The sequence below is a fragment of the Poecile atricapillus genome, chromosome Z (genome assembly GCF_030490865.1).
Source record: "Poecile atricapillus isolate bPoeAtr1 chromosome Z, bPoeAtr1.hap1, whole genome shotgun sequence".
In the NCBI taxonomy this organism is placed as follows: domain Eukaryota; kingdom Metazoa; phylum Chordata; class Aves; order Passeriformes; family Paridae; genus Poecile; species Poecile atricapillus.
In genome coordinates, this window is record NC_081289.1 from 83,661,752 (window position 1) to 83,687,930 (window position 26,179).

At 34.4% G+C, this 26,179-nt stretch overlaps 1 protein-coding gene across 1 annotated transcript in view; it reads right to left on the reverse strand.

Annotated features, from left to right (window-relative positions):
• Positions 1-26,179, reverse strand: part of KIAA0825 (KIAA0825 ortholog) — a 251,384-nt gene that overhangs the window by 147,739 nt on the left and 77,466 nt on the right. The window contains exons 8-14 of the mRNA XM_058865079.1: positions 21,534-21,628; positions 19,571-19,798; positions 18,307-18,572; positions 16,934-17,084; positions 13,704-13,894; positions 11,241-11,423; positions 4,900-5,010 (exon numbers count right to left, since the gene is read on the reverse strand). Coding sequence (XP_058721062.1) covers positions 4,900-5,010; positions 11,241-11,423; positions 13,704-13,894; positions 16,934-17,084; positions 18,307-18,572; positions 19,571-19,798; positions 21,534-21,628 — 1,225 coding nt within the window. The remainder of the gene's footprint in view (positions 1-4,899; positions 5,011-11,240; positions 11,424-13,703; positions 13,895-16,933; positions 17,085-18,306; positions 18,573-19,570; positions 19,799-21,533; positions 21,629-26,179) is intronic.

The following is a 26,179-nucleotide window of genomic DNA, read 5'->3' on the forward strand; positions in this document are numbered from 1 at the left end:
GTTTATCTCTTTCATGAAACTGTATTTATCTTGTTCTACCAGGCAAAAAGGATGTTTTTTTTTTCCTTGCAGTTGAATAAATGTAAGGGTATTATTTTTGTTTACTATTTCAGTAATTGTTGAGTAAGAGATCTGAAGTGTCTGTCCTTGATGAAGTATATAAAGCTCTTAAGTAAAAGGCAATGAAAATACTCAAAGGGGTTGCAAAATTCCACTTTAGGTTGTGCAATTTAATGTGTCCTGAAAAATCCACAAGAAATATTAAACTGGTTGAGTTACTGCTTTGCCAGCAGCGAGAAGTGAGAAGGTGTAGTACAAATTCATTAGTTTTTAAAAATATGGCACTTTATTTTCTTTTTGCAGTTTATTTTCTGTTTGTGATTCCAATGTTCTACAAAAACGGAGGTTTCCAAATACTATTCCAGGGCTTACTCTGAACACAGCCAGTGACCCGACACCAATCACTAAACTCACATTATAGTTAAACAACTAACCAACAAACTCATCTATCCTGCCAAATGTTTACCGCCTATTTTATTTAGTGTTCTTGAAACATTTTCAAAAACAAGTTTTCAAAATTGGATTGTGGATAGGTTTTTTCCTTTAATGTCTTAGTTTTTATTAATTTGAAGATTCTTTTAAAATTAAATTTCAATTTATGTTTAGCCACTATATTTACTTTTTCGGCTACAAGTTTATACAATAGTTGGTAACACTGAAACTTTATGCACCACGTAGATAAACTCTCATGCACATGAATTTTACATGCATGATTTTAAGGACTTGATATGGACTGATGCATTGACTAGGCAGGTATAAATATCATCTGCCAGTATGCAAAAAACATCTTCAACATCAGCCAAAACCTTTTTCAAAAGGAGGTTTTCAATCTAACATTTTCCAGTCAGACTAGAGAAGTATTTATATGTCTCTGCTAAAACACTTTATGTGCCATTTACACATAACTTTTGGGACAGAACTAAAATAGTCTCATATGGTTGTTCTAACAGAGGGGTACCTCTCCATTAAGTTGCATACTTTTACAACCTCTGACTTAGCCAGGTGTGCTACCTCTCAGCTATACTTGAATACACATATGAGAAAAATAGACTGCGCAAGTATTTCACTGTTGAGTCAAAGCTGCTATTTATACAATATATTCAATATAAATCTACAAGTCCTGGAAAAGAAAGTGTCATCTGATATGCTCCTCTAGCTTAGGCCCTCATATGTCTATGTTTCCATTACCAGAAAAAGCAGTATGCCACCTATCTTACAGAGCAGCCTTGGAGTCACTGAAGGAAACCACAGCACCCATCTTCCAGCAGGGCCTTACATCCCAGTACTATGACAAAACTCCACTCGAATGGTCATTTTAGTAAAGGAAGATTTTAGACACCTCAGGCTTTGCACTTTTAACATTAAAGGAAATACCTCTAACTTCATAAGCAATGTTTGTGCCAGAAAACCTGATGTACAGCTTTTGTGATTTTCATCTGGTACTTTATATATTTTGCTGATAGTGTAGCACTGACTCTACAATTACATTTGCACATTAGCACATACTAGATTGTATTGATATTTATCAAAAATATATACACATATACATTTAAATATTTATAGAACTTGCAGTCAAAGTAAATTCTTCATATTTAAAATGCATACTGTATTCAAACATTAGGACTTTGCATTCCTAAAATAATTATTCTAATTTCTGTATGTTCAATATTAGTTTTTTATATATATATATAATCTATATAGTATATATAATATATTCTTATCAGTATATATATATAATCTAATCAGTAGTTAGTAATTAAAATTAAAACAGTTACTATATTCACACTAGAATTAATCCTATGGTTGACAGCAAACTCAACTCTTCACTAATTCAGTTAAAATAATTGGGTCAGTTTAATTTTTTTCTCTTCCTTTAATGTCATCCTATCTAATAAGGCCACTCATTGACTTCAAAATGTAAGTGACAAGTAGGGTCAATTAGATTTATGAAGAATAGTATTTTAAATTCCTATAGAAATAAATTACATTTTTAGAGTATCTAAATTGAAAAAAAAAAGCTGTCTGTCATTGACCAGATGGGAAGTTATCATGTTGTAATATACACCAGTTCTTGGCTCCTTAAGCATCTTGCAAATTGAAATGTACAATGGTGTGACTCACTTGGAGGAAAAATAAAATACAGCAGACATTCCCTACAGCCATGAAGCTAGCACCAATAAATGCACTGAGAACTTTTGTAATGTGCATATGGAGAGACATATGTTCTCTCACCCTCATAGCTCAGTACTAGAGAAAATAAGACTAGCCTCATAAAAAGTGACAAAAGGTGAAGTACATATAAATATCACACATATAAATGTCCTGTTTGTGCAGTAGAAGAAAAAAACCCCAACTTTGATTTGCAAATGGTTAATTATAAACCCCAAGTGAGGCAAAGAATGAATTACAATTACCACTAAGGAATCACAATTACCACTAAAAGAACTGTAATATAAATTATCACTAATTATTTATTTTGATAACCAACTATATTATTTTGGTTTGTATTCAAGATATAAAGAAAGAAAGAAAACCTCATGAGCTAAGTTCAAGATGTTATAAGGCAAGCAGATATGCTAATTCATGGTAACAACCTTAACACTGATGTTGGAGTCAAATTGATAAAATTAAACAGACTGTAGCCATTTTCAGCAAGGAAAAATAAGGTAGGAAATCAGGTTACATAGTAAACAAATTAAATTCAAGAACTAGCAATTTATTTTTTTTTTACATAGCAAGCTTAGGGAGACTAATATCTATACGTATGACAGGTTAGACTCATCAGCTAAAAATCAGGTGGCCACAGTTGAGTGGTATAAAATGGCCTGTGCTTCCAATTTGGTTACACATGGTAAACACAAATTTTAATTAGATAGAAGATGTAAAATCAGAAAACAATCCATGAATTGATGAAAGATGCTCTAAAATACAGTTTTCTGCAATGCTTAAATAATTTTTTTTATAATATTCTAAAGGCACTGTTTGAAGGGGAACAAAAGTTCCATTCACATGGAGTATAAAACCAATGAAAAAATTGAAACACCTCAGAATTATTCATTAGATACAGAGTCCTCCACTTTTTTTTTTTTTTCTGAGCAGCTGAAAGGTGTGCTGTTAAAAGGGAACATTAAATATTTTACCAATATAATTCACTCATTATCACCAGGACAGTATAGAAGACTCTCTCTATTTATGGACTTTTCTCACAAAGGCACACTGACTGTATCTTCTCAGAGATGCACTTTTTTTTGTACTTTGCAGTTTCCTATTTGGCATTCGAGGAGTTCTGTATTTCAGTACCTTTCTTCCATGCAAAATAAGTGCATACTAGCTATGGAATAGTTTTCTGTTATTTATTCAAATCTATCTTAATTCCACCTCAGAAAACATACATACTTATCTTAGAAAAGATAATTATGTCAGACTGAAATGTTACCAGCATCTCCTTTACATACTAAGCATAGGGTACTTGTGAAATCATGTTCGAAAACTCATACTTCACAGTGTAATCTAAATTTTGAGATCTGGCCTTGAATGAAGGCATCAAAAAATTTATTGACTTTTCTACAATGAAAACTTAATGGAGTATAAATTTTCCAGAAATGGATGACTAGACTCCTTTTTAATGCATCATTCCCTCTCCTGCATCCCTCCTTCTCTTCTCCTTTCTCTCCAACCATGCATAACTTAAAAAGTCAGTGACAAAGCTCCTTGAAGCTTGATAAACTTTGCTTTATATACTTTATATGCTTTATATACTTTAAATGCTTTATAAGAACTTAAACTACTCTTTCAAGCAGGACACATTTTGAATTCACCAGTTATTCAGCTCTGTTTGGCATGTAACTAGTGAGCTACATGATTTTGATGCAGTCACAACATATATTGTCTCTGGTTTGGCAGATATCAGAGGAACCAGAGAAGGAGAGAACAGGACTGATGACATATAGCTAGGAGCAGAGCCTATGGAGAGAAATCAGCATGTCTTGTGGAGTATGGGGCAAAATTATAGGAAAAGTGTTTTCATATACAAGGTAAAAGATACTGTGTGTACAATAAATAGGTAATAAATCCAAAGTGCATGGGTCACCCATAGATTACCACTCATTTGGTAACATACTCCTCCAAAATATAAAAATATTTTCTCAGAAAACACAGTAACATCTCACAATAGCAGCTTTCCATGAAAATCACTCAGGAAACAACATTGAAAAGGAGGAGGGGGAGGTGAAGGGGGAGTGGTTGAGATACGATTTACACTGGTGTGGGAGTGCTTCAGGTTCAAAACTAGAAAGAAAACAACAGCATAGCTGGTAGCATGTATCTTCTATGTCACTTGTCATTATCTGCAGTGATACAGAAAAGTTGAGCTTTTGCTTTTCATCATTCAATAATCTCCAAAAAATTCAACTACGATCAAGCAGCATATTGTTCAATGAGTTATTTATGTACCAATTTTTTTTAAAAACAGCAATCCTAAACAGAAGGGCATACATTCTTTATCTCTCCTTTAATTATAAGGCCTTAGAACAGCTACTGTGCTGAACTTCTGTATTGTCAAGAACTATATAATCTTTAATTAAAGCCAGAAAACCTTACAGATAATTCAAATATCAAACATAATTAACAGACTAGCAAAATACAGTGGTTTCAGTGCAACTTTTCTTCATACTGTCAAAGATTAGAGAAATCTGTAATGAATTTAAAAATGCTGCTATGTCTTAAAAATCAGAATAATAATTAGACATTTATTCAGATATACTCTTCAAAATGTAACAATATTTGACTAATGCTGACTATCTGCTGATTCATTTACAACGATCAACTTTTGATACTCACTTCAGAAAGAAAAAACAGGATGATGGTATGCAAAATAACCAGTGTAATGGATGATAAAAGACTTCTGAAAAATCTTGAGGAAGATGTTCATCAGAATTATCCAGAAATGTCCTGGAAGAAACCAAATACTGAGTTAATACAAATACTTAAAATCTCCTTGGATCACTGCTACTAAGTATATATATATCTATATATCCATATATATCTATGTATCTATACATCTACATCTATATGAAAAGAAGACAGAAAATACCTTATGAAAAATACTATTAATATATGTATGCAAACACATAATTGCAAACCTATGTACTGTAAAAAATAGAATTCTGTATTTTATTTACTTTCACTCTTTGTAACTCAGCATCTAATAACTGCTATTCAAGTTTTCTTCTTATTTTTATCCCTATGTAACATATTTTCAAACTATGTTTGAAAATGAATTAAAGAAGCAAATTTCTCCTCAGTTGTTCATTTCTATATCTCTTCCTGAATAACAAAAATGCATAGTATTTTCAGTACTTTTACAATAATGATATGTAAAGTGTCTTATGAAATTATACTGACGTGCAAGCATATATAGACTTTGGATTAAACTGGACAAAAATTTGAGCCAGAAGCTTTGGAATGTCACTGGCTTGAGAGAAATGGAATACTGTGTTTTTTTCAAATATAAAGGACTAAAGAAGAACTAGATTGTGACTAGCTGTCACTTTTTCAATACTTCATTTACTCAAATGGTATGAGAGGCAAAATCTACGGATACTAAAAATGAAAAATTTTATAAACTAATTATATCATAGGATTATAGATACGTGTGAGAACAGGATTCTCTAATCAAATATTTGCCTTTAATTATTGTTTAGTAATAAATTATTAGTATTTGTACAATTTTCTAGCAGCCACTAGGATTTAATCATGTGTGATAGTATGGATGCCACTTGGCCTCTTCCCTTTTTTTCCCTCATTTACACTTTTACAATTCCAGCAGAGAGGAGGAATTCCAGCCTGTTACATCCTCCATTAAATATAAACAATTATCACTGCACAAGCACCTTACTTTTCATTTTACTTGACTGTAAACTTTTTATCTTTCATCTCAAGTAATTCAGAACTATAGCTATATGTCTATAAGACACAGATGAAAGAAGAAAGAAAATTATACTTTTTCAAGAAAGGTAGGTGTAAAGTTTCTGAACCTCTCTAAAAGACAGACTGTTTTATTTGGAAACCACTCTTACTAATAAAAAAATAATAGAAAGAATTTGCTACAGATATCTAAAGGATCTTAAGTAAGCAAAATCTGAGCAGAAGTTTTAGTACAGTGAATTTGTGCTCTTTGTGAATTCATGAAAACCTGAAGATTAAAAATAAAGCTGCAATTCTAATATAGCCAAAATAAGAACCCAAACTCAAAAATAATTATTTTAAGGACAGTAATTTCAATATTATGAAAGTAAAAGGAAATCTTATTGTCTCTTATCCACTGAAATATTTTTTTCTGCATATAGCAAAGCATAGAGCAAACATCCTACACAGAAGTGTAATAAGTATATTTTGGTTAGCAATCTCTTAAAAAAAAAAAAAAAAAAAAAAGACCACATCTTCTCTATTGGTTGTGTAGGAACTGTTTCAGAGAATTTATTTATTTCTGAATAAATATGATTTATTAGCTGTATCCTGAGGAGTCTTAGCTGTATCCTAAGGAGAAGCACAGGGCAGTTTTTTGTATTTTCACTTATTTGCTTATACCAAAACCTCTACAGAAATTTTTGAAGTGAGACAGAGATAATCTAAGGGTTTTAAATATTGTTTGAATATTAGAATAGCTTCAAATACTATTAAAAAATAAAGTGTCTAATGATAATATAGTAATTTTCCTGACAGCATTTCTTAATGCCCACTGCTGGATAGCTAATTCTTGCCAGGAGACCCCAACTCTCTGCCAGACTGCTCTGGCAGCTTCTGTTCAACTATTCTTCTGACAGAAGTATAATAATAGCTAGTAGGACATTTGTTTTTGGTTCAAGTTATGCTGAAGCAGCTGCCTATTATCTCAAAGCAGCAGATAGCAGATTTAATACCACAGCAGGATTTAAAGTTATAGTGGTTTTATTCTTCAGTAGAACATGACAAGGTGAGAATTGATCCTGTAAGCCTGAGTGCAGGTGTGAAGAAACGAGCTGCCAGCAAGATGCATCCTAACGATATTTCCTTGTAGTATTTGTATGATTTCTCTCTATATAAGGAATAAACATTACTAAAAAGCAACTTCATGAGTTATAACTCATATATTAAAGAGAAATGTTTTCAGTCTTTAAATACCAATGACATTGAATTTATGACAATAGAGAGCAATTTTGCCAATAGACTCTCTGAATGCTTCTCTCAACATTTAAATAATTTGCCTGACTTCTTGCTGAGAAAATAAGATATAACAACTCATAGTATGAAATCACAGAAACATGCATCCACCTTACTCTTTATCTTCTTCCTATACAGACAATCATCACCTACTCAGTACAAAAGACTAAAGAATATCAGAACAAGTGCAAGAATAGATCTCCAAACAGAGCAACCCTCAACCTGAGGCAGAAGACAGTCTCTACTTTGAGGCCCAGATAATTCACTCCTCTACAAACTAATGAGTCATGAATGGCATTGGACTCTTCTGTATATTCATCACAGGCAGCACTGAAACTGTGTGATCCACTACATGAAGCCCCACCTACTAGAAGTGAGAAACTAACAATCTTGTCAGTGAGTAAGACTAAGATGATTGGAAATTCAGAAGTATGAAAATCCTCTTATTTCAAAGGTTTGAGTAAGCAGCAAGAAAACAGCAACACTCAGTGGATTTGGGGAGCACATTCTAGAGACTCATTGTTCACAGGTCCTTTGACAACATGGATAAAAGTGGACACAGAACAGTTGCTGAGGACATTTTCAGGTGACACTAAACTGGGGGAATGGTTTAGTGAACAGTAACACAGCAGCTGAGTGCCTACGCATGGATGACTGGGCCAACAGAAATTCACAGAGTTGACTGAGGTGAAGAGCAACTGTTTAGCTACAGAATTACAATAAATAACCTAGGCTGGGAATTGACTTGTCTGAGTGCCACCCTACCCAACCACAAACCTGCGGCTTATGGGCAGAAGAATGTTGGAGACAAGGCAACAGTATATTATCACTAGAAAAAATGCAAACCACACACTGGGCTTCATTAGGAGGAACACAGCAACTAAAACAAAGATAGTAATTTACTTCATCTGCTTGTCAACAGTTTAAGCCTTACCTAGAATATTTTGTCCAGCTTTTGGGCCTACAGTTCAAGGAGGATGTGAGGAAACTGGAAAAGACTAAACTGAATCACCTGTAAGAAATATTTGAGGCCCATAGACTCCTTTACTCTGCTGAAAAGGTGGATAAAGTGTCAATTCATCTAATGGCAGCCTACAACCACCCAAAGAGTAATTACAAAGACAACACTGACCCGACTTTTGTCAGTGGGGGCTGATGTGATATAGCAAATTATAGCCAGCAGCTTTGAGGGCTCACACAAGATATGAGGTAATATTTTGCACTAAGGCAGCTGTAGAGCAGGCTGAACAAAAAATTGTAAAACTTCAGCTCCTGGAAGCTGGCATGTGTCAGTTGAGCCAGTCAAACACAGTCATGTTGAACTGCTCTTGGTGATCTGCTTTCAGGAGGAGGAAGCTAGATTAGACAACCTCCAGCAGTCCTTTCCAATTAACATTTCCATTATGCTAAAGATACTTCAGGAAAGCCACAGAAGGGTGTAGAAAAAAGAAGCACATTAAAACAAGTATTAAACCTTATCACCCAAGATTCATAGGTGAATTTCAAACCAGATATAAGCAATTTTGTCATGCAGAAAAGAAACTCTAGATCACAAAATTAGGAATGAGAAAACAGAATCATCTAATTTGAAGTTAAGGATATCAGTAATTTTTTCAGCATCATTATGGTTTTGCTCAATTTCCATAAAATAATTAAGAAATTTGGATAATTTTAGTTCCCTTTAGCAATAGAGAATACCGCCTCTCTAGTAAGTTGGAAATAAGCCAGTCATATTATTACACAACTCCTGGAAAACAATGTTTCATCACTGCCACTTTTATGATCACACAGAAATTTCCTGAAAAGTCTAAGGATTAATTGACTTCTAGTCATTTAATGGAAAATTTCCAGTACCAAAACATAGCATGATAGATTTAAAAGAAAAGAAGATTTCACTTCTGGTTAATTTTACCAAAGGTTTGAAAGATACAGAGCAAAATTAACAGATGGAAATTGTGATTATACAATGTAATTGCAAAGAAAATTGATGAAAGATTAGTATTCCTTTAAAATCAGGCATAACTTTTAATTTATTATTGATAGACTCTTTATGTCTATCAATGCATAACTCAGTAAACAATAGACCTAGGTACTATACCTAAAATTCACTGTATCAAGGTGTTTCCAATTGAATAGTCATTTAAACTGAGTGACCAAACCACATTTTAATTTGTACTCTGGACACTGGGCTAGGTTTCCTGACAAATATTGGCTGCATTTACATATACAATATAAAAAAATTTTTTTGATAATGGGGTCTCACAGACTGTGAAAACACAAGTTCTGAGTAGAAGTTAATTAAAAAAATCCAATTTTACTTACTTTAAAATACGCATCATCTATATGAAAATGATCTTCAGTGTTAATATTATTTTTGTAACGTTATAACAAAATACGATGATTTTTTGTATTCTTTTTAAACAAAGCTGCCATATTTTGGTGGTGATTTGCAGAGTACTTTTGAAAGTACTAGTAAATTAAATGAACTGCTACATTCTGCACGTGTCAAGTTTTTGATCTCCAGATAAGCAACTTCAGGTAATGAAATTCACATTCCTAACTACAGTGAAAGCTATATGACCAAGTTGTTTACCTGCAGCATTTTACATAAAATAAAAACCAAGCTTTTCATTAGCACTTTGTTCTGAAACTGTGAGTTTTCCAGAAAACACACATTTTTTGTAATACTATGTATACATAAATACCTAAACAACATTGATCAGTGGAGGAGACTAGAATTGGTAAAAGGAATAAATTATTTATCTGTACATTTATATTGGTCTATCATTTTAAGGGCTTTAATAAAAGAAAGATGAAATACCAAAACTGACACTAGAAGCAGTTACAGCTATTGCAATGTCCTTTCCTGCCTCCGTTCCTACTGCCACAGCAGGACTACCTATCGGTTCCTGAGTCACATAAATTGCTATCTATTAATAAGCCTGTGTTATATAACATGAAACATCCAGTTATAATCCATTTTTGCATGTTCTTTAGATCCCACAAACATTAAAATAAACCCGCACATGACAAAAAAAAATTAGTTAAAGAAGCTTATATGGAGGAGGTCTCCACCCTAGTATTTCCTAGAATTTTCTAACTTTGAATAATGAAGTACAAGCCAGTTGAATAGAATGTAGCTTCATTAGTTTGGGCTTTTGTTGTCCCTCTTTTTTATTTTGTGATCTCACTTTATATTGTCTCTTACACCAAATTTACAGAAGAATTTTATCAACAAAAGACTCAGACCCAATTTCACTGCAAGTTACATGTCCGTTTTCTACAGCTGCGACTTGTGAAGACATGATTTGATAAGTAAGGGCATTCTATATTCTTATTCTTTTAACTATATTTGTTGAAGAATACTGGTCATATAATGAGATGATCATTTCAGTAAATTATCTTTACATTCCAGTATTTCTAGAAACATTATCAGATGACAACAGAACATTCTGATTTAGCTGGAAGCCTAAAGTAGATAAATCTGAACTAGTAATATGATTTTTTTTCAATAGATGATTGACTAAGTCCTTGAAAACCTTGCCAAAGTCTTTGGTGCCATAGTAATAAATGTTTTCAGATTGGTAAGACCATAAAAGAAACATGTCGTAACTGGAAAAATAAATTGAAAATTTGGGACAGCAATAATTAATGACATTCTGCTGGATTTCTCACAGAAGAAATCAACCCAGACATCAACTATGCTCAATTTTACTAACAGAAAAAAAATAAAAATGTTCAGCACAGGAATTTGATCCAAAGCTAATAAAATCTCAGCAGATATAACTGGGCTTTAGGTAAGAGCATAAAAATAAATATGGGATCTAATTGAGAAATAGTCAAAGACTAATAAAATTTGTCAATACATTTGACATTAATGCATTGCATTTGATTTTAACACAAAAATTCACCTTGTGGATCTACCTATGTAAGCTCAAGAACCAATTTTATCTCAAATTGAATGTTTATTTCATACTTACTCATACAAATTCTTCAGTGGTGAAGTTAAAATAGCCAGCACAGAGATCAGACTATTGCAGTGGCTATGTATTTTACAGATCTTGAGATCTCTGTCTTTGTGTGGATTCAGAAACTCCTGCACAGAACCACAAATTGACCAGAGCATATCTTCAGTGGACATCAAAATTGCTGCAATATCAATTCTGTAGGCAAAAAAAAACCCCAATAACAACATTACTTAAGACATCTTGATAGTGGTAAATTCCAATTAAGCAGACATTGTCTCTGACAGGATAAAATACCAAAACCATAGCATAGACTTTAAATTTCCTCTTTAGTCATGCAGGAAGTCTCCACCCACCACTGTGTAAAAAAATCAACTCTTTCACAGAAAAGTTGTTACTGAAACTAGTAAAAAGAAGACTTAAAAGTTTGGAAATGTTCTTTTTCAAAGGTCAGCGTCATTAGGCATGAATTATTTACTTTCTAAACTACAAGTAAATATATATAAATTTTGCTGTTCTTATACTTAAAATGTACATACTACTTTCAAATCCTGATGTGGCAAAGAAATAGGAAGAGAGGAACTTAATCTTCAATTTGCAAAACTAATTCCATGCAACATGTGAGTAATCTGTTGCCTGTTGATACTGGTTGGCAGCTCATCACATGTCATTGGCCTGAACAGTTGCTAGAAACCAAAGTACAGCAATATAATCTCACAAGACTTAGCGGACATACAAAACACAGGAAACATGTGAGTAACACAAAGTATATGGGAGGTATGAGGCTGGAATTTAAAAAGTACTCAAGTACCTAAAAGCCACAGACACACATGTGATCATATGCATTTTTAAGGATCATATTTTTTAAAAATACAGGCAAACACACATAAAGAGACATTTGTCCATATTACACATAAGTTCTCTACCATTTGAAGAACCATTGGGAGAAAAGATACCCTCACAAAATACAACATTATTAAAAAAATATGTAAAGATTCTGTGATAAAAATATGTTGAATTATATTGAGTAATTTTTTTCATTTATTCATGACTGGATAGTTTAATTTACTTAGTGAAAAACTCAAGAATCACCTTAACAAATATGCATTTTTTTCTACAAAATGACAATGTAAAAAGTTCTTTCTTGTTCAGTAGTTTGAAGTAAATTCATATAGAATTGACTACTATGACATTTAAGTAATACTTTCATATTTCAGAGAACTTTTTCCCCCAAAAAATTTCCAGGCAAGTTTTCAGGAAACCTCTCTGTACCAAAACTCTGTACCAAAAATACAGAAGAGACTGACTACAGTAAGTTATTACAGGAACAGAGCACACAAATAGGTATGTAGAATAAAACTTCATTTTTTTCCTACCCGTTTCAAGAATAGGAATTATTTGAGATTTCACAAAAATACTTTTCATAATAAAACTTGAGATGACAGCATGCAAGTCTTCGCTCACACAGAACATGCACCTGCTTAGTGTCTTTAACACTCTAAAATGACTAACTCTTTAACTCTTCATAGTGGTGCTGTGCAATAGGACAAAAGGCAATGGTCAGAAACTGGTGCACCAGAAATTCCACTTGAATATGAGGAAGAACTTCCTCACTGTGTGTGTGACTAAGCACTGGAACAGAGTGCCCAGGCAGGTTGTGGATTCCCCCTCACTGGTGGCATCTAAGAGCTGTCTGGACTTGGCCTTGTGCCCTGTGCTCTGGGACGACCCTGCTTGAGTAGGGAGGTTGGACCAGATAACCCACTGCAGTCCCTTCCAATGTCACCCATTCTGTAACTCTTCGTGATTCTGTTAGGAGAAATACATCTATTTATTCAGTAAAACAAGACATTGGATAGTAAAGACAAAGGTAGGGTAACCTTCCACTTGAAGGTTACAGTATTGCTGCTTCAGTATTTCTCAAAAAGACCCTCCTCTCAGGCAAAATGTAAGACTTGCAACAAGAAAAACTTCCAATTTCTTATTTCCTAAAATGACAGAAAAAGTCATTTCTCCTCTCTCTTTCTACACCACTGGCAAATTCTGACAAATCTTTTGATGTGACCTTGTAGCTCTTTCACTTGAGAAGTCATATAAAAACACAATTCTACTGGAACGCATTAAATTTTCTTAATGAATCAACAACTTGATTTCTAATCCTGACACTGCCAATTATGTCCACATTTTTTGCTTGCATCACCAGTCCTCAATGCACTTTCATTGTGAGGCTTTCAAACCAATCAATTTTGGAGGGTTGAAAGAGGCCTTTGATTCTTCCCAGTTTACAATATAATTACTAAATATACTTAAATATACAAAATACATTTTATTAAAATAAACATCAAAATGCATAGATTTGGTCTATCCCCTCTGCCGTGTTCAATAACATTGAAATTTGAATCAAAGCTGTGAGTAACAGAAAACGAACATTTACATCTTTTATCCATCAAAACGGTTCATTAAATATACAACCATTACCTGATTTGTGGTGTTCTTTTGTAACTGGGACACACCTGACAATATCTGGATGACAGAATATCCAAAGATCGCTCTAGCACATCTGTAAGAATCTCCTGGGCTGTCTTAGGAGGTAGAATAGTCCATAGATCATGGTGAAGAGCACAGCAGAAGTAATGCCACATCTGGACAGAGAATGAGCATCTTTCCCCCTATCAAAACCAGCACACATTACATAACAAAACCACTCCTTCCAAAATGTCAATTTAACTCCTAGAGGTATAATTAATTCAATCTGAAAGGAAATAGCTAAAGAGTTCCTGGAATATGATGGCTAAAACTAGTCCTTGAAAAGATGTGAGACATCTTTATTTGCAAGGAAACACGCTGCATTTCAGTCACAGTATTACAGTTCTGCCACAAAATAAAATCACAGCATTTGAACTCTTATATCCTGTATAAGATATCCTTATATAACCTATTCTCAAAACCCATAGTTATAAGTTTCATTTAAAAACAGACAGTATTCTGTATGCAGTAGAATAGTTGGATAAAACTAACAGGGCAGTTTCTTTGTCTGCAAAGAAAATAATTATTTAAATTACTTAAGCATATGCATTTACCCAGATTCAGAAATTCAGAAATTCATAACCATGATTATAAAACCTTGGTTATATATAACAGATATGTGAGAATAGAAGAGAAAAAATTGAACTATTAAACCAATAATAAGAGATAACCAGTTTTTTCTACTATGGTATTTTTTTCTCCTTGAAATTTGAATTGAAACCAAACATTTTCTGGCAAGGAATCAGCATTGGCATTAATATTTCATTGTCCAAATAGATCTGTCCCATTAAGACACAGAAATAAATACAGAGGAGTCAAAACCACAGGAGTTAATCCCTATTATTTCTAAAAAGTTCACAGAAAAACTCACATTTAAACATTTGAACTAATACCTATTCAGCATGTAGCATTATCATGAAGCTTTTTGAGAGCAGAGACTTCTATCTTCAGTTATCATATCCCAAAGGAACTGAGAAATATTTTAAGAATTTGTTGATATTTTAGCATTATTAGAAATATAAAGTAACCCCAGAATTTTTAAAACACTTATAGAGTTTGATAGGAATTCTTTATAAACAAAAATCAAAAAATAATCTGGCTTCTCTTTAAATACATTAGCATAAACATTAGTAGATTATTGGAAGTTGTCACTATTTGCTTTTTCTCTGACATAATATTTGAACTGCATTTTATATTACAAAGTGGCCAAAATTACGAAAAAGAACAAAAGAAACAAGCTTGTTGACAAGTTTCACTTTGTAATTATAAACATAATTTTTTTCATGTTTTCCACTCTGGTTTATTTAATAGCTCTTTTCCCCTTTTTTAGTATTGTACCCCCACTACAGAAGCAACAATATCACTGAAGATTTAAATGAGATTCACACCCCTTTTCTGACCTGTGTTTCTATTTGTTGCCATTTTTAGACAACTCCACTGATAAACATCTGCTATTTTTGCAGGCTTCATGTAATAAAAACAGATGTGACCTTTTATTTAGCTTATATATGAGGAAACAAGCAGCTGTGTTTTATTACATAAGCCACTCAGTATTATCTCTGAACAGACAATCCTTTATTCTTTGACTGTTAGAAAACATAAGTTCCCACAGCCACAGCAGATGTCTGCTATACTAAGAGCTTCATTCAAAAACATAATCGGGAGAGCTGGCCCAGTGGCACACTCTTCCTGCTGAGTTTTTATGTTGGAAGAAGCCACCTCTCACTGCTGGAAGTTTCGGCAGGGAATTGTCTCTGTAACAAGTAATAGATCTTAATCCAATCTCTTCCATTTAGGATGTCTACAAGAGGTTAATTGAAGTAGCATCTGCTCAGCAGCATGCCTCCTGAAGGAACTCGGAGCAGATCACGGTCTACCCTTGGGCCATCTCCCATGGCCCAGTAAAAAGAGAAGTGATGATGTAAAATTACATACTTTTCACCTCAAATCCTGCAAACATACAGAGCTGAGACACCAGTTTTCCTCATTCTTTCCTACACACATCAGTTCTGTTCAGTAATGATAAAATTGTTTAGCTACTCCATATTCTTTCTCGTCAGACAACTATTTCTCTGTGGTGAAGTTACATTGAAGTTACATTGGTGAAGTCACCAATAAACAGGACACAGCACCATAGGCACTACAGACAATGAAGATCATATCATGATTCAGCAGCTGCCAAAAGCCACTGCATTTCTTACCTCATTATCTATCATTCAAACAAAACTGAAATGTTTATTTACTTGTCTTTGAGGGATGGACATTTTGATAAATTACTCGGTGCTTTGCGTGCCTTGTCCACCACAGATTTTGTCACTGACTGAGCAGCTTCTGATATTTCATCTGCAGATTACATGTATCAGATGGAATTTTCTCTCATGCAAGAATTCTAGAAAATGCTTAGCAGAACACACTAATTGTCCCACACAGAAAATTATGCAAGGAAGGATAAGACTTTGTCTCCAAGAGATCTCAGTTATTATTGATTAAAAACCCATGCACAATTTCACTCTGTAATAAAGTGAAAATAATTTCAAACATTGTATGTTAACCTATGTTTGTATTTAACTAGGATGGAGGAAAAAATCCAATACATGAAAATAATTATGTTAATTTTTTTTTTTTTCATGGAATCATTAGGATTATAGCTACAGATAGACCTGTGACTTCAAGATGCAAGTGAAATGGCACAGGTTATTTCAGAAATACATTGTTCAATGCTTTAGGTAATTATATTGACCACCTTTCTTTGTTATACCCTTTACTCACAAGAAGTAAAAAGGGGAAGCAATTGAAAATAAAAATCAAAGAATCAGATAAAAAATTTAACAGAAAAAGATTTATATGTCACACTTTCTAAGAGAAGTGTAAATTCTCAGAGATTAAGATGAGTGTCCTGTTTACTGAGTATTGTATAAATGTCTTGACACACAATAAATATTTTATGAAGTAAATGACACAAACACTTCATGGTAACAATCTATCTCATCTTTTAATGACTATGTTTTCCTACATCATTTCTGGAGAGACAATTGCCTGCAATAGTAGATATTTCATAATAGTAAATTCCAATAGTCCTTGTGTAAAAACAATGCTGACCTCATGCTTCTGATTAGTCAGAGAGCTGGCAATCACTAGAACACATTTTGTAAAAGGGACCCATAGTAAACTTAACCTCACACCTCGTAAAAAGCTTTGTAGTCATCCCAGTAGTGGCTCTCAGCATCCTGTAAAATACTTGTAGCACAAACTCTGATGCAGTAGTTCGTAACTTGAAATTGGAGAATGTTGATGAATTCCTGACATTTTTGGACAGGCACTAGGAACAGGGGTCTGTTCAGAGAGAATGATTAAAGAGACAATGATTGAAAGGCTGTGCACTATGATGTAAAAATCCCTAGCACTGCAAATAGTTTTGATTAGTAGGTATCAGTCACTCATTTCCTCTTGGTATTGAACCTAGCATTCAGTTTTGCAACATTTTGTTTCAAAAGTTCTTAAAATATGTCTGCTTGTCTATAAATTCTCATTTAACCAATCATGAGAAATAAATTACTTAATCCTATTTTCTGAGACAAGTACATTTGTCATTCACTTATTTGGCGTTTCTGTGTTGCAGCACTCTTGCATCAGCAATTATTACATCAGCACTGAGCATGACAAAGAAAACATAAGCACAGAGTACAGAGATTGCTTTTGATAGGTATGTACTAAAACTCTTTGATAATACACCTAAGGAGAATTATTGAGCAGTATTTTGGCTCAGACTTCCCACTCACAAAGGCACAGCAGGAGACAGTAAAATATCAGAGGGAAAGCAGCTCAACAGTGTATATAACCACTTATAAGTCACACACTCCTTAGAAATTGTGCTACTTCAGGGTCCCTCCCCAAAAACACTGTTTCTACTTTTAAATTGAACTTGGCTAGAAACATGTGCACCAACAGACTCCTAGTACATAAAGACAAAATCTCCTAAAAACAAGTGCAATTACATTTCCCCCCAGGTTAAACACTGCCTTTGACTTTACACTCCTACTTCATCCATTCTCTAACTTTTATTCTGCATGTAATAATAAACTAAATTCTAAAACTACAATGTATGTACTTCTTTATGTGTCTGAATACACATGGTGTTAGCAAAAAGCATAGAAATGTATTTTTATATTGTCCTTTAATATTGCTATGTGCTGAATCAGATTTTATGAAAATTTGGCATTGCAAAGGTCAGAAAAGGATATCCAGACCTTGTCACTTTATTTATATAAAAGCAGAGTACATTCAGTTCCCTGGACAATCCTATTTTCTCAAATTTAATAATTAAGAAAAATTGATCTGCAAATCAAATACCGATGTTACACACAAATAATTTGTTTTGCAATGACTCTCTAGACTATCAGGTTGATTCAGGTATTTCCATAAATAGTACATATACTGTATGTGCTAAAAACTATGATGCAATTTAGAAAACTACCACAATACTGTATCACCAAAATGGAATGAGCTCTCATATTATTTATGTTTGAATTAACCATTTTAAATAAAAAGGACATACTTTTTGCTTGTTTCTCTCATTAAATTGCTATACATTGTAAAATGCTGAAACACATATATCGCTGTGGAAAGGGCAGCATACAGGTCTTGCAGGGGAGCCTTCAAGGGAACATCTTTGCTTTTCTCCTCTAGTCTTGCCAAAACAGCTGTTGCCACTTTGCTGCAGGCCTCTACAAAGTTTGCTCTGATTTCCTGAAGAGAATCATCTCTGCAAGCCAGAGCCAATGGAAGCAATGTGTCGAGTTCTTCCATGATGTCAGAACAAAACTGAGAGAAATAAATGTGGCACCACGTTATTTGTCTTCTGACAGCACTGCTTAATTTATACACGCTAGGATAAGATTCTTGAATAATGAAATTAGCATAAATATATAAACATTAATATATTGAATCAGCTTCATAAACATTTTAGTATCTTAACCAGAGGAGTAACATTTCTTTAAAGTAAATTAAATATTCTTTCATTCCTTCTTGCTTTAAAGCTGCATATTCTATACCAGGGGGAAAATTAACACCATCTTAGACCAGTAAGGCCTTCATTTGGTTTTGATGTCACTAAACATACATTCAAAGCACAAGGTTAATTCCTTGTAAATAATTTTCTAAACTAATTAAATTTGGAAAATACACAAACACATTTTTTAACGCTGGATTTGGAAACAAACATGTCCTCTCTTTATAAATTCATACATTAATCTCCCTAAAATTATTTCCCCAAAGCTCATGTGTTATTTCCAGCAAGCATTCATTAACAGCACTCCAAATCTGCTAGAATAGTTGCAAATCTTACTAAAAAAAGTCTCCCAAACATACCTTTCCTTACAAAAGGAATTTAATCAATACATGACCTTTCAGCCAAATCGAATAACTCTAAATTGGTTTTATTACTGGTTATGCCAATTAGTTGAATGGCATGTCTAATGATATGAATACAGGAAATCCCTTTACAGCCATATTTCAAAGCTTTCGACATTTTCCCATCGAATCACTTGGTAACAGAGCAGATAACAATCAGAATGCTTTAGAACTTTTTGGCTGAAAAAAATAATGCCAGTGAAGTTTAAAAGTTAATTCTTTCAAGTACAAACTACGGGCTATTGTCTAAAGCTCGGTTCAGCTTCACATCGTAATGCCTTTCACTTTCTTCTTAATTCCATTTATATAAGATATAGAATATTAATAGTACTGTAAGTACTTCAAAGTGTAGATGGCAAACAGCCTTGACATTCTGTCTCCCTTCAAACTTCAGATCTTTTGATACCTGCCTTAGCAATTCGTTTTGGTTGCTCCTCCTGTTGGACTGCTCTGCAGGACTCCCTCATTTGCTGGTTGTTTACAAGATTCATTGCAAAGCCTGCAGCTGAACATTCTTCTTTCTGCTCATGTTGAAGAATTTTAGATGAAAAATCCTCAATTGCTATTGTTACACAGTGAGCCACAGAAGAAGACAGGTCTTTAAATGCATTTCTCCAGCCAAAACTCAGTAAAATAGGCTGAAATACATATTAAAATTAAATCAATCCAAAATCAATATTGAGTGTTAATACTGTCCAAAAATTAAATTCACATCCATAATTAAATTACAGGACACCATCATATTTTGAAATTAATTTAAATAATTTAAAATATAGTCCACTAGTATTGAAATCATACTAAAAGCATTGTATGTTGAAAACATACTAAAAGTATTTACATTCAACAAACTGAACATGCTTGACAACATTAAACTTGTCATGAAATTTTTCAAAAACTAAAATTCCTGTTTAAACAAGACAGCTTTAAAAAAAATGTTTCATCTTTACTTATTTTGTAATCTTTAACATAATGTCCTTAACAAAGTCAAAGAATTTATATATATTTTCAATAGTATAACAAGTAATCTACCAATTCATACCCTGTAGTAGTTTTCACTGCAAGATTAGCAACTGGAAGTAACTGTTGATGAATCTCAATGGGAAACACTTAAGAGGAGCTGGTTTTAATATAGCCACACTGTATTTCATTTCTCTAGAACTGGATTTAGAAAATATTAAAATGTTTAAATAGAGATTTGTAGTTTTTAGCCAATGCTGGCTTTTACTGTGGTATTACATCAGTTCCTTGCCTTCTTTAAACAGAGACTTCTGAAGTAATCTGAAGTGTAATAGTTGCCAGAAGTAGACACAGTAGGACATCATTACTTTTTGATTTATCTGACTTTGCATTGCTCTTATGACTTATATCAGACTTAAACCTTTCCTGATGTGGCCATTTGAGAATTGCACCACTGTAAGAGACATATTTTAATGACATAGGACAATGTTCAGTAAATATCTCCACCATGAGGGCACAGTAGGAGAATAGAAGACAGACTCCTAACTATTCCTGCAGCTATAATACTAAACTGGAAGAGAATGAAGGGCTACAAAGTGAAGCCCTTCCAGTTCTCTTCAATTTAAAAGTTGTATCTTCCTTCCTTTCCCGTTCTCCACTAGCAATATTCAGCTCTTGTAAGCACAGAGACAGCCCCCATGGACATTGCACTCACTTATTTTTTTTTGATGGGGATCAAGTACATCCCAATCTACATAAAATAGATTGTTCTTTGTGATACATATTAGTATTAGTCTTACACACCAATCCAAATCACAATTTGAAAAAAATTGCAGCATTAAAATCAAGCTATTAAAAAATTAAATTCCACTATAATTAAGTATCAGATTTATTGCAGCATTTAGATGCCACAAAACTAACAATAAAAATGTGTTTTGTATTAAATGGGAGACAGATAAAAAAAATCTTCTATATACATTCTACAAATGTAGTGCTTATTGCATAGCAGTTTGTTAGCATCAAAGAACATACTCATTGTATGAGTACCTATACCTCTAGGAAGAAAAATAATGACCAAATTCTAAGAACTTCATAAATCTTCTTCAAGATTCTTTGAGATTACAGGTATAATACTAAGAAAGCTGTAATATTTTAGTAATTTTTTCCCATTTTGTTATGAGGTGTCTTATAATTAAATTTTTTCTATTATTAATTACTAAATATCAACAACTACTTTGAATGTGGTAAGATTTTATTCCATCTAAACAGAAACTTTGCACACAGAAGTAATCACAGTAGCTGAAGTAATGAAACTACAGCAATAGGTGTTTATAATGAACATGGTGACAGTCTACACTGGAGACACACACACAAAAGAAAACCCCATAAAAATTGTAGGATTCTTTTCATACTCACCTCTTCTACCTGAAGTAACTGTTCAGGAAGCACGCTGGTTTCATTTGCTCTAGTTTCTCCTATTAAAAGCTCCCCACTAGCTCTCTTCAGAACTCCTGCACAGTATGATAAAATGATCAAAGTTAAGATTAATTCTGTAGAAAAGTCAGCAGCCTACATCATCTTCTGATATATCAATATGAAGCATAAAAAACCCCTCAAGAAGATGTAGGGCAATGTTAATATTATAATAAAGTCAAATTCAAGTTATACACAATTTCTTTTATATAACATGATGAAATCCACATCTGGTTGTATTTGTATTTTATACAAATGCACATATAATGTGTAAAATAAGGTTTCTTTTGTCATTAGTACATTTTTATACTGATTGTGAAGTCACCTCTTCTTAGGGAGAATGGGTAACACAAGATCTGCTGTATAGAAATTAGTTTCTCCTCTTTGTTCAAAGAATTGTATCAATTGAACACTAATATATTTTGTATTTACTTGGAAACACCAATACAACAAGAATAAAAATAAAGTTAATTAGTACAGTTATTATAAGCAAAATGTTAGTTTACAAAATTATAAAGAGTAAGAGAAGCTTCTTAAGAACGGCTGGTAAAAAACTCACTCATAAATCTTAGAGTAATGGGATATTTCCCCAGTTTTGTCAAGGATAAACCAATATCTGGGATTATTGTGACTTTTATCAGTGTTTCAAGAAATATGGGTTCCTGAAATACATAGATGATTCGAAAGTCCAAGGCGGCCTTGGCTGCAGTGACCATAAAATAGTGGAGCTCCAGATCCTGAGAACACAAAGGAGGGTGAAAAGCATGCTCACAGCCCCAGGCTTCAAAAGAGCAGACTTTGGCCTCTCCAAACTAATGCTTGGAAGAGTCCCATAGGGCCCTAGGTAATGGGACTCAAGAAATTTGATTAATATTCAAGAATCACCTCTGCCAAGTCAAGTGTTGAAAAAAACCCAAAAACCGGCAGAAGGCCTACATGCATGAAGAAGAAGATCCTAGCCAAACTCAAACACAAAATGAAGCCTACAAAGTGTAAATAAGGCTGGGTAACCTGAGAGGAACACATAAACAACTTCTGAGCATGGAAAAGTTAAGGAAGCTAAAACTCAGCTGCAACTAATTTGGCCAAGGATGTCAAAGACAACAAGAAGGGCTTCTGTAAAGTATACAGGTGATAAATGGAAGACTAGGGAAAACATGAGCTCATTGCTCAACAAGATGGGGGATGTGGTAACACAGATACAGAAAAGGTTAAGAAACTGAACATCTTCTTCAACTCAGTGTTTACTATCAAGACTGGCCTCCAGGAATCCCAGACCCCAGAGACTAGGAGGTAAGGTTGGAGCAAGGAAGATGTACTCTTGGTGGAAGAGGATCAGGTCCAAGAATAACTAGGCAAACCCAACATATTGAAATCCTTTGGCCCTTTGTGGGATGCACCTGCAAGTGTGAGGGGAGCTGGCAGATGTCATTGCAATGCCACTCTCAATAATCTTTGATCAATCATGTAAACTAGGAGAAGAGCCCAAAGGCTAGAAGAAAGCAAATGTCACTCCTATTTTCAAAAAGGGCATTAAGAAGGATTCAAGCAATCAGTCTTGTCAACCTTGCTTCAACCCCAGGGAAGGTTGCATTTACAGAGGCATTTCCAGGCACATTACAAATAATTCATCAGGAGCATTCAGCATGAATATGAATTCTATGAAGAAATTATTGGCCTGGTAGATGAGGGGACAGCAGTGGATATTGTCTACAGGGGCTTCAATAAAGCCCATGGCATTGTCTCCCATAAGATCTTGTTATAGGGCACATGTAGACAAGCTCTTGATATGTGGATTGGACAAACAATCAGAAAGGTGAGTTTGAAAAGTGGCTGAATAGCCAAGCCCCAAATGTAGTAATCTGTGGCACAAAGTCTAGTTTGAGGCCAGTAATTAGCAATCTATGTCAGGGGTCAATACTAGGACCAATCCTGCTTAACATCTTCATTAAGGATCTGGATGATGGGGTACAGTGTACCCTCAGCAAGTCCAAAGCTGACATCAAACTGGATGGCAGACGGTCATGGTGGCAATCCACGAGGACCTCAACAGGCTGGAGAAATGGGCATGCTAGAATCTCATTAAGTCCAAGAAGCAAAGTCGTGCACCAGGGGAGGAACAAACGCAGGCATCAACCCATGCTGGACCTCTCCCAGCTGGAGAGAGGCTTTGGAAGGACACAAAGTTGAACATAAGCCAGCAAAGAAAGCTGATGGTATCTGCATTAGGCAAAGTGTTGTAAGCAGGTAAAAATAAATGGTACTTCCTGTCTGCTCAACAGCAATGAGCCACACTTGGACTGATGTGTACAGTTCTGGATTACTCAGTACAAGACAGACATGAACATACCAGAGAGTGTCTGACAAAGAGCCATGGAAGGTGACAAAGGGAATGGAGGACAGGCTGAGAGCACTGGGACTGTTAGCCAACAGAAGAGAAAGCTAAAGGTAGGATATATCACTAATGTATATAAATATCTGAAAGGAGGAACAAAAGAGGCCAGAATCAGTCTTCCACAATAACAGAGACAATGGTTACAGGCACAAACAGATACAAAGCCAGGAGGTTTCCTCTGAACATCAGGAAATTATTTTTTTACTGTGAAGGCGACCAAGCACTGTAGCTGTCCAGAGAGGTTATGGAATCTCCATCTCTAGAGATACTCAAAAGCTATCTGGATGTAATTGTGGGCAACCGGCTCCACAGGCCTTTCTTGAGCAGGGATTGTTGCACAATATGAACCCCAAAGGTCTCTTCCAACCTCAACCATTTTGTGATTCTGTAAGTCACAAAGAGATACAAGAATTACACCAAGTGATATGGTATTTTAAAAAGCTGTCTTGGAGCATAAAGCTGGTAAACAACACTGGTGCAGATATTCCTAACATAGCATACTTCATACGAAATCAAAAGAGGTTTTAAGTGACCAGGTGCTGTCAAAGCATTGTTAAAAATTATCATCAAGGCACAACCTTAGAGGTCTCCAGTGATCTGAAGCTACTAGTAGTACATGGCTAAAGTTTAAAGAGCTTTTCTCTTTCCATGAAATTTCCAGCATTAGATTAAATTTATCCAAAGTAGGCTTTACCTTTCCCCTTATCAATTTGCATTTTTAAAATAAACACTGTTTTTCATACACTTATACAATATTATACAGCTATGAAGTTTTGGTGGCCTTTTTTTTGTTTGTTTTGGGGTTTTTTTGTACATTTGGGTTTTGTTTTTTTTCCCAAATACCCTTTTTGTTTGCATTTTCAAAAGACATTGGCAGATTTGAGCTGGGAAAAATGAAAGATAAAATGGTAGAATATAAAATCAAAAGCTATTAGCAGGCCATCCAGCTCCCTGACCATTCAACACATTACAGACAGTATTAGAAACTTACTGGGTTTCTTTCAGCATGTCTTAGTGTATTTCATAACGAAGTTTCTAATAGTTTTCTTTAGAAATTAATCCAGAATTTTAAAAACCCTGACTGGATATTTTCCCTATTTTCTATTCTGTGCTTTCTACCTTAGACTTACCTTTTTCTCCTTGTAATTCTCCTTTTTTATATATGTAACATCACATTCTAAGCACAAGTAAGCTTCTATATATTCACATTCTCATATTATTGTCACTACTTAGATCTGCAATTTATAACTTTTTATATCAAGACTTTAAAGAAAACCTTAAACATTTAACCTAAAATCCTTGTGTGTTCACAGCAGTGCTGCCTTACTTGTTAAGAACTCATAGCTGAGATAAATAAGTATCTAGCTAATAGTAGATTTGTGACTCCAGGATCACAGGCAAAGAGCCAAATGATGCTTACACCCACACCAGTCATTTTACATTATTCTCTTTCATTATTAAATTAACATGTTCTACTAGATTATCTCACCTCCTTTTTTAATTAACAGTCAGGGCACTCCTGCTTTATACTTGTATGCACCTGTGTTTATGCACGTAGGCTTACACATACTAAAACTTCATTGGTCTTCTCAAAGAAGCCTCAGGTTCAACTCTCCCATATTTGACCAATTTCCTTTCATTTCTCAAATTTTTGCTTTCCCCAGATGTCATCTGGGTATGGCTGGCTTTAATCTTCTTTGATTTAACCTCCAGCTAGCAAAGGTTGCCTTCACACTTTGTATTGAACATTGTACACTTAGCCACAGCCCCCATAAATCCTCCGCTCTTCAGATGCTACTACAAACTTCCTCTCAAACACTATTTCCACAGGGACAGATTATAAATTATACCCTTCCTGTCCTGTGACTTCTTCCCTTGGGTGAGAGACTGGAAGGATTACTTGCTCAAAATGTTTTGGGGATGTGTATGAGGGAAAGAGGCAGAGAGTGAGTCTGGTGAGGCAGTGCATACACTCCATCCCCCAGAGCCTGTATCCCAGCCCCACAGTGGCCACCAATCCCTGGCACACTGCAGGCAATGCTCCACACCCTGCCCCTGAAACCTCAGTCCAGCCCTAGAGTGGCTAGATGACTGGAACTCCCGTGTGGGAAAGGGCCCAGGAAAGCCAAAGGGTATTTCACCTGAGACACAAGGTGAGCACATCTTGACCCTATTTCCTCTTGGAATCTCTATG